General features: G+C 54.7%; 1 protein-coding gene across 6 annotated transcripts in view; it reads right to left on the minus strand.

Annotated features, from left to right (window-relative positions):
• AP2A2 (adaptor related protein complex 2 subunit alpha 2) overlaps positions 1–10,079 on the minus strand; it is a 71,140-nt gene that overhangs the window by 18,209 nt on the left and 42,852 nt on the right. For 4 of the 6 annotated variants that reach the window (XM_017507786.2, XM_037731119.1, XM_037731120.1 and 1 more), the window contains 5 exons: positions 8,890–8,991; positions 5,564–5,672; positions 4,665–4,815; positions 3,131–3,299; positions 1,769–1,906 (listed from right to left, as the gene is read on the minus strand). In XM_017507786.2, the coding sequence (XP_017363275.1) occupies positions 1,769–1,906; positions 3,131–3,299; positions 4,665–4,815; positions 5,564–5,672; positions 8,890–8,991 (669 nt within the window). The remainder of the gene's footprint in view (positions 1–1,768; positions 1,907–3,130; positions 3,300–4,664; positions 4,816–5,563; positions 5,673–8,889; positions 8,992–10,079) is intronic. The other 2 variants (XM_017507787.2, XM_037731118.1) reach the window with 2 other exon arrangements.

Raw genomic sequence — 10,079 nt, forward strand, 5'->3', positions numbered from 1 at the left:
GTCTTACATCTCACGGCGGGAGCAGCTGACGTCACTCATCGCACCTGTCTTACGTCTCACGGCGGGAGCAGCTGACGTCGCTGACGTCACTCATCGCACCTGCCTTACACCTGACGGCGGGAGCAGCTGACGTCACTCATCGCACCTGCTACACCTGACGGCGGGAGCAGCTGACGTCACTCATCGCACCTGTCTTACATCTCACGGCGGGAGCAGCTGACGCCACTCATCACACCTGTCTTACTCTTCACGGCAGGGGCCGGCTCAGCACTGCCGCTCACCGCACAGAGGGGCGAGAGCAGACACTGGGACCTCAAAACCTGCACAACAGCACTCAGACGCACACTGCTTCTGTCTGCTCAAAACACTCAGGATGATCAGGAAGGAGGCTCCTGTAACAGCCGTCCCTAGAGCCAGCCCCACCCCACCACAGGTGTTGAGACCAGGCCACACTGCCCCAGCCAGGCCAGAGAGGGACCCCTGGCCATAGTCAACAAGCACCTGCCTGGCCGCTCCACAAACAGGACCCGCTCAGCCCTGCCCTACGCCAAACCCACCCCATGGGGCCTGCCCTTGGGGCCTCCTTCCGGGAGTCAGCCCACTCCTGTCCCATCCCCCTCACCGTCCCAGGCCCACTGTCCTGGAGGGTGGACAGTCCAGCAGGAGAGCTGCCTCCTGGCCCCTGCTCTCTGTAGGTGCAGCGCCTCACTGAAGCTCAGTCTGTAGTCATTTCACCCTTGGCACCCAGGCCCCTCCGTTCACTCAAAGATCCCTGAAAACCTAAGAGTCCCACCTGGGCATGACCACGCACACCTGCCCAGGGCAACCCTGTCACCTGCCACCAGCTCCAACCCTGGCTCTTGGCAAAGCTCCCAAGGAGGCCTCAAGCTGCACTTGCCCAAAAAGACAAATAACAAAGCGCTTCCTATACAACGGAGGCGCTGTCTCAGCCTCAACCAGAGGCTGTGGTCCTGGCTGGTGACAGCAGCCAGCCTCCCACGAGGACACATGGACCCCCCTTGAATCCCACCATCCACAGACACAGTGAGCCTGAGAGGCCTGTGAGCATGGCGGAGGCCTCAGGCCCTCTTCTCTGCTGACCATGTGGCCTCCACAAGGCTTTCTGCCCTCAGGTTTTCAGTCATGCTCAGCCTTCAGCCATCTGGCAGGTGTGCACATCTACTTTGTGATAGAAACAACACAGGAAACTAAGCTATGGCCTAGATCACAACCCTCCAAAGACCAAGAGACACACACACAAAAGCCAAGCCACGAAGGATTAATTCAGGGGCTCAAATGCAACATAGTTAAGAAGAATTCTGCGCAGAGAAGTCTAGATGTGGGCAGCCCCAGCATACGCACTGCAGCCTCACTCAGACCTGGGGCTGCAGTGCCACCACCGAAAGGACAGGCAGGTCACAGAAGCCACACGGGGCAGCAAATGACCAAATGAGTCCACCAAAAATGCTAATTTTTTAAAGACAGGGTCTCACTGTGTTGCCCAGCCTGGAGTGCACTGACATAATCTCAGCTCACAGTAGCCTCAACCTCCTGGCCTCAGGTGATCCTCCCGCCTCAGCCTCTATAAGCTGGGACCACATCCAGATTGAAAATGTGAACTAAAACACAGAGGCAGAGGAGCCTTGTATCCAGCATCTCATGGGTTCTCAGCTAAGCCCTGCTGGACAGAATCACAGAGCACTAAGGAAATCCTGCAGTGAGACTTGCATCTGTGGCAGGAGAGGACTCAGAGGCCACCACAACTCACAATCTCTTCTCGGATGGAGTAGTCGGCCGTCTCCAGATAGCTCAGCATCTCGGCCACGATCTGTGGGGCATTGCTGCGGTCACACATGGCGTAGAGGAGGTCCACGGCCCGCTGCCGAACGCTCACATCCCGCTCGGTCTGGGGAACAAAGCACAGAGTAAGAGGCCGCAGGAGCAAGGCCCAGGCTGGGGGACAGGCCTGACACCGCATCTCAAAGCCCACTCTGAGCTTCTCTCACACACACACCCAGGTCCAGGGAGCACGACAGGCACCAGCCACACAGTCCTCCCTCCCCAACGCACCGGCCCCTCCCACTCCCTGCACGGGGGCACATGGGTCGGGACAGCCCAGAATTGAGACCTGTGCCCTCGCTGACCCCTCCCTCCGCACTCGCTGACTCCTCCCTCTGCACTCGCTGACCCCTCCCTCCTCACAAGCCAGCTTCACTAGCACCCAGCCACTGCCTGGTGCAGGCCGTCAAGGCCTCTCCTCCGTGAAGCCAAAGGCCCCACTGCCTCTGGCACTGCCGTGGAGCTGTCCCAGGTTCTCATACCCCACCCCGGAGCCTAAGCTGATGAACCCCCCAGAGGCTCTACAGCATGAGAAAGCCTGAGGCCTGCACGGCTCTGCTACCAGCAAAGGACAGGGGAGTGGCCACCAGCAGCCCTAGTGCTGGCCGTGAGCAAATGAGTGTCAGCCTTTCTGACAACAGGGAGTGAGTAAAACACACACCAACCAAGACCAAGAAGAATCCAGAAGACCAAATGCCACCATGAGCCCTTGTATGCCACCCGGGATGCCCATGAGCCGCACACAGACACACAGGGGCAGTGAGAGCAGCCCTGCCACAGCCCAAGGCTGGCTCAGACAGGGAATGTGGTGGACACGTCTCGGGCGACCTCACGTAGAGCAAACCCTCAGGGGCCACTCTGCAGACTCACAAAGGCTGGCAACAGACAACCTCAACTCGGCTCTTCCAACTCTGAAATTTTAGTCCTCGAAAAAAGTGAGTTTCCTTTGCAAAAGGGGGGTTTTCTTGGAGATAAGGTAAAAAAATTTAATCTTTCTACCAAGAAGAACCATTTCTACTTTTCGGGACTGTGCACGTGCAGGACGGCACACGGGGGCCTGCCCACGGCAGGGAGAGGGCTGCCAGGGACGCTGCGATCAACCTAGCCAGGAGGCAGCGTGACCCTGAACAGTGGCATGCCCTCCTGAGAGTAGGTGTCAGGCGGAGGCCAGCAGCACCAACACTACCTCTATCTCTGCAGGGAGCCAGGAAGCACCGTGTCCCCCAGCCTTCACGGGAAGACCCATGGCACCTGTGCAGGGAGTGAGCAGACCCCGAGGACAGGGACTTGCCTTCAGGGCATTGATGACCGTCTCGATGTGCGTCTTGACAGCCTCGTGGGAGAACTCAGAGCTGGCCAGCGTGCACATGCTCTCCAGGGCCAGGTAGCGCAGGTTGGTCTCCCGGTGCTGCAGGAACTGGCCCAGCTGGTTGCAGGCGCGGACAAGCAGGTTCGGCTCACTGTGTGGAGGGAGGGGAGGCGGGGGGTTTCCTCAACACACACGACACAAACTGGACAGAACCCACGTTCCCTGACGGGTCCAGATGGCAGACAGCAAAGTCACACCACACTCACCGCCACCGTGCTGCTCAGGTGGGAATCCGGGGGCCTCCCCGAATGCGGACGCCCGACCCCTACCCCTAACATCTGGGTTTCGTCCATTCTGTGCCTCCCCACAGTGAGAGTGGCAGCCCATGCGTCCACCAGAGCCTTCCCAGCACCTCCTGAGCCTCAATCTGCGTCAGGCCCGCAGGAGGCCCGTCAAGCTGTGACCCGCAATGGCCTGTCAGCCAGATGCACCAGCCCAGGGCAGGGAGAAGGCTGAGGAGGCGGGGAGCACGGCTGCCACCCCGACTCTACTGTCTCCTCAGGATGTGGCTTCTCCTCATGTAACAACAGAGCTTTCTCTAAAATGGGAAACTTCAGTTTTAACAGCCAGCAATTCTGAAGCATGACTCTTGGACTACGTTTTCGTCATTGGAAACCACATTTGTAAAAATGCTACAGTAGCCGATGGGTGGTACCCACTAGCTGTAGAGAGCCTCTGCCTACAGCCTGGCATGTTCCCTGGTTATTGGGAGCCTGCTGGGAGCTGCCATCTCATTCTCACAGGACCCTAAAGCACGGCACCACACACCAGACCCACGCGAGACCACAAGCACTGCATCGCAGGGGCTGAGCAGAAGGCGTGGGGGTAGAGGAGGCAGACCCTCCAGCTTGCACTCCGGCCACCCGCCCTGCGCCTCTGCTCCGCGTGGATGGGCACGGCCGTCTCCAGCACTGCCCTAGCACCCTGGACCCACCAAGTACAGCTTCACAGCCAGCAAAGCCATAGGACACGTGTGCACACACATCCCACCCTCCCCGTCTCCTCTCTGTTCCATCACACAAGAGGCCCATCAGGAGTGGGGATGCCAGCTACTCAGGAGGCTGAGGCAGGAGAATTGCCTGAACCCAGGAGGCGGAGGTTGCGGTGAGCCGAGATCGCGCCATTGCACTTCAGCCTGGGTAACAAGAGTGAAACTCCGTCTCAAAACAAAAAAAAGAAAAAAAAAAAAGGAGTGGGGATGCTCAGGGAAGGAGGAGAAGGCCCCTGTCAGGGATGAGACCACAGTCAGCTAAGCAATCCACGGTGAGCTCAGAGCAGGAGGGGCCGGCTGCAGAGAAAGAAGAAAGGGGTCCGGCAGGGAGCACACGGGCAGGATGAAGGGGAGGCCTGTGGACCGGATAAACTAACTAGGCGTGATCCGCCCAGTCTCATGCCAGTGACAAGGAGCATGTGCACGTGCACAAGGTGAAGGCATCTCCTCAGACGGCCGACCCACCTGTCGTGGTGAATGATTAAGCTGATGGCCTCAAAGAGCACGGCGTTCTTGGCGTTGGAATGCTGGACCTTCTTCGACTTGGGCGGTTCTTGGGCTTTGTTCAAGATGGTCTCCAGGCACTCCGTCAGGCGGCCTCGAACTGCAGGGTCTTCTGGGCAAGAAAGAACGGTGCTCACCAGGCTCCCGTGGCCCGCAGCCCGCCCCACCCTACCCTCCCGCTACACCCACGTATTGTGAGAGCATTTTTAATACTCACTCACATTTGTGTACCCAGCTGGGAGCATTTGCAAAACTGAGAGGGGCTGGGCACGGTGGCTCACACCTGTAATCCCAGCAATTTGGGAGGCTGAGGTGGCCAGATCACCTGAGGTCAGGAGTTCAAGACCAGCCTGGCCAACATGGTGAAACCCCATCTCTACGAAAATGCAAAAATTAGCCAGGCATGATGGCAGGTGCCTGTGATCTCAGCTACTCAGGAGGATGAGGTGGTAGAATCACTTGAACCCAGGAGGCAAAGGTTGCAGTGAACTGAGATCGCCAGCCTGGGCAACAGAGGGACACTCCACCTCAAAAAAAAAAAAAAAAAAAAAAAAAAAAAAAAAAAAAAAAAAAAAAAAAAAAAAAAAAAAAAAAAAAAAAAAGAAAGTAAAGTAGAGAAAGAAAGAAAACCTACTGCACAGATCTGATACTACAAAAGCACCAACAGACGCAAACCCTAAGGAAAGTGTAGGCTCTGCAATAACTCCACAAAAGCCAAGGCGCACAGCAGCACCAGCAGCAAGGCCCACAAATCAGGAGGCGGGGCCAGTAACACACTTCTTCAACTCATCAACAAACCACTTGAATCTGAGACAGGGAGTCAGCTGGTGCAGCTTCAGGAGCCTCCGCCCGCGCATTACCTGGGGGTGGGTAGCACTGCAGCAGCCTCAGCAGTTTGACAGACAGCCAGGGAGCAGGGACAAAATAGTAAGTGTAATCCTGAAGATCTGTTGATGCGGACGTCACGATCTGTAAGAGCACAGGCAATGAGACACGATGCCCGGCACGAGTCCCCACTGCGGGGACCCAAAGAAAAGCCACATTCTCTCCTCGAGTCAGACCTGAGCTGGAAAAACGGTTTTGTTCCACAGGCCAGGAGCGTCTGACACTGCCTGCGACCCCTCAGGGTCGCTGTGAGAGGTGGCACACACGCCGCACAGCTGAAAGGCAGCCCGCACTCAGTACAAGACACCACAGCACCTGGATTGGAAACTCCAGTCTTTCCTTTGTGGACTGGAACATGAATGAAACTCGGGCCGGGTGCAGTGGCTCACGCCTGTAATCCCAGCTCTTTGGGAGGCTGAGGCGGGCGGATCACCAGGTCAAGAGATCGAGACCATCCTGGCCAACATAGTGAAACCCCATCTCTACTAAAAATACAAAAATTAGCTGGGCATGGTGGCGCACAGCTGTAGTCCCAGCTACTCGGGAGGCTGAGGCAGGAGAACTGCTTGAACCCGGAAGGCGGAGGTTGCAGTGAGCCGAGATAGCGCCACTGCACTCCAGCCTGGAGCCTGGCAACGGACCGATATTCTATCTCAAAAAAAAAAAAAAAAGAAAGAAAGAAAGAAAGAAAGAAAGAGAGAGCGCGCGCTAGGCTTCTCAGAAGGAAGAAATATACCCCCAAGAAGCCAGCACCCTGACCCAACCCCACAGCCCCATGGTCCCCCACAGCCCGCCCAGGCGCTGAGCTCGAGGAGGCATCTGCCCGCCTCACTCACATCCCATCTCTCTGTCCAACGTGGCCCTCGGCTTGGCAGAGCCTCCATCAACCTCTTGAACAAACGACTATCACTACAACCTCCACTCATTTCCACTGACAGCTCGGTGACTCCTGTTTCCAGGAGGTCAGGGTAGTTCCTCCCTTCCTACAAAGCTCACATGTGTGACACTTTTAGGCTTTAGGTAAACCTATCCAGAAAAGTTCACCCTGACTCCTGCCCTAAGCTGCAAGATGCCGTCCCAGACGTGGGTCACAGACACCTGCTGCAGGGAAGTGAGCTCTAGGCTGTCTGTCAAACAGAGGGCTGAAAGGCACAAATGCAAAGCAGAAAAGGCAAGAATCACAGCACTTACATGACAGAGACACGGCCAGTGTGAGTTGTCTCTCAAACACGTATGCAATTAAAGCCAGGCTCACAGAAAAATTTATAGCCTTAAATGTGCATATTTGAAACAAATATAAAGAGAAAAGCAACAAAAATTCATCTCAAGGGTTTAAAAAGCGACTAACAAATTAACCCAAAGGAAAGGAGGCTGGGAGCAGTGGCTCATGCCTGTCATCCCAGCACTTTGGGAGGCCGAGGCAGGTGGATCACCTGAGGTCAGGAGTTCAAGACCCAGCCTGGCCAACATGGCGAAACCTTGTCTCTACTAAAAATATAAAAATTAGCTGGACATGGTGGCGGGGGGCGCCTCTAACCCCATCTACTTGGGAGGCTGAGGCAGGAGAATCACTTGAACCCAGGTGGAGGTTGCAGTGAGCCGAGATTATGCTACTGCACTCCAGGCTGGGTAACAGAGCAAGACGCTGACTCAAAAAAAAAAAAGAAGAAGAAGAAGAAAATACACACATTTCTCAACTTATAAAATAAACTGAATTCATAATCAGAATGTTTCCCACAAAGAAAACTCCAGGCCGGGCGCGGTGGCTCAAGCCTGTAATCCCAGCACTTTGGGAGGCCGAGGCGGGTGGATCACGAGGTCAAGAGATCGAGACCATCCTGGTCAACATGGTGAAACCCCGTCTCTACTAAAAATACAAAAAAAATTAGCTGGGCATGGTGGTGCGTGCCTGTAATCCCAGCTACTCAGGAGGCTGAGGCAGGAGAACTGCCTGAACCCAGGAGGCGGAGGTTGCGGGTGAGCCGAGATCGCGCCATTGCACTCCAGCCCGGGTAACAAGAGCGAAACTCCATCTCAAAAAAGAAAACTCCAAATTGAAACGGTTTTACCAGTTAATGATAAAAACTGTTTGGCAAACTAGAGAAAGGAACTTCTTTAATGTGATCAAGAGTGCCAACAACAAAACTCCAGAGCAGACATCACACTTAATGGTGAAATACTCGACGCAAACAAAGGACGACCCAGTCTCAGGCCCTTCACAAAACAAGATACCCAAACAGCCAATCAACATGCAAAGTTTCTCGACCTCATTGACAATCGGGCAAATGTAGATTTAAGTCACAAAGAAGCCGATTGTGACGGTGATGCCTGCAATCCCAGCAGTCTGGGAGGCCGAGGCAGGCGGATCACCTGAGGTCAGGTGTTCGAGGCCAGCCTGGCCAACATGGTGAAACCTCATCTCTACCAAAAATATAAAAATTAGCAGGGCGTGATGGTGCAGCCTATGATGTGAGCTACTAAAGAGGCTGAGCCAGAAGAATCTCTTGAACCCGGGAGGCCGAGACTGCACCACTGCACTCTGGCCTGGGCGTCAGACTGAGACTCTGTTTCAAAAAAAAAAAACACAAAAAATCCCCAGGGGCTAACACCAGCACGTGCCGTGCCAGCCTCCTGCTGCTGGGAAGGCCGGGGAGACCACGGGGGAAGCTGGTCTGGCACCACCTGTCCCCTCACGTTCATGCCACATCTCAACAGATGCCCACAGCATCTCGTGTGCGTGGAAACCAAGGGACATCCAAGACTGCTCACGCTAGAGGGGCCCCAGCAGCCCCAGAGGGCAGGGAGCTAAGTGTCCCACAGGACAGGGGTCAACTGCAGGGGTCAGTTCACACAACCCATTCTATGCAGCATCAAAAACGAACGTGTAACAGCTGCACAGAAAACAAACATTTCACAATCTTGAACAAAACAAAAGAATGTGCGCTGCAGGTCCATCTACATAAAACTCAAAGCACAGAGCTGAACAGCAGGTGTTAGTGCACACGCCAGCCAGTGGGTCCCACAGAAGAGCCAGCAGCGCCCCCCAGTGAGGGACACGGGCCCTGGGTGCCACCCCTCCACCCGAGTGGTACTGGGTGCTCGGTCACATGACAGGAACAGGGAACTGGGCTTCCACACAGACGGGACAGCTCTCAATTAAGAAGAAGGTTGAAAGAGAAGCCAAGTGGGTTTTCACCCCTGAATTTACAAACTGACCACATGCCTTGCATTCTAAAAGTAAGCTAATAAATAAACGAGACAAAACCCACCCTAACTTCTGCTCCCCCACAAACAGACTTACTCTGCTTAGCCTAGAGACGGCCAGAGACACGGAGGTTTTAAACTCTTCTGGGTTCTTCTGTGCTAAAGTGGTGATCAGACTTGTGGCTGCAGTTACCACACCCTGAAAGAAAACACACACAACAGTCAAAACACTTGAAGCTAAACGCTCGTGTTAACCCATCTTCCAAACAAAACCTGAAGCCAACCGGCAACATGCCAACAGCCCACGACCACTTCTGCCTATTGGAGAGACCGATAGCGTTCTCCAAGACGGCACACACCGGTTTTCTTCTCCAGCTTCTCCTTAAAAGCTGGGAAACTCAGTTATGCTCAGCCCAGATCCCGCCAGTGTGAAGAGCCAGAGGGCGGCGCTCGGCCACGCGGTCAAGCACGGGGCTGCACACACCACCTGGCGTGCTGCCCTCTCCTGGCCTGGCCTCCAATGTGGCCTGCACGTGTGCCTCTGATTTAATCATTCCAAGTTCACTGCAGCAGGAGACACCACCTTTAGACTGATTTAAATCTTGACAACCCAGAAGTGAGACCACAGAAAAAAGCAGCTGAAGAAGTCCTTTTCCATTCTCCTTTTTTTTTTTGGAAAGTGGTCCTGGCAGTCACTGAACCACAGTCTGGATGAGGCCACCGGGCCCAGCACGCGAGTCTTCCCTCCCTGCTCCTCCTGGCCTCACTGAGAACAGATTCAGACCCCAGGGCACAAGGGGTCCTCCCCAAAGCACCAGGCAGCCTGTTACTGTCCCTGCACAAGCACTAGGGATTCAGTCACTCACACCTCTTGAAAGAAGACTTTAGTTACATAAAGACGTTCTCCCACAAATATTTTAAATAAACGATACCTATTCACTCTGAAAATGCAAACAGCTCAGGAAATATCTACTTGTGCCAGCGCAGTGGCTCACACCTGTAATCCCAGCACTTTGGGAGGCCAAGGCAGGTGGATCACCTGAGGTCGGGAGCTCAAGACCAGCCTGACCAACATGGAGAAACCCCATCTCTACAAAAATACAAAATTAGCTGGGTTGGTGGCAGGTACCTGTCATCCCAGCTACCTGGGAGGCCAAGGCAGGAGAATCACTTGAACCTGGGATGTGGAGGTTGCCTTGAGCTGAGATTGCACCATTGCACTCCAGCCTGGGCGACAAAATCGAAACTCTGTTTCAAAAAAAAAAATTTTTTTTTGGTTTGCTTTTG

The sequence above is a fragment of the Cebus imitator genome, unplaced genomic scaffold, assembly GCF_001604975.1.
Source record: "Cebus imitator isolate Cc_AM_T3 unplaced genomic scaffold, Cebus_imitator-1.0 Scaffold384, whole genome shotgun sequence".
Lineage (NCBI taxonomy): Eukaryota > Metazoa > Chordata > Mammalia > Primates > Cebidae > Cebus > Cebus imitator.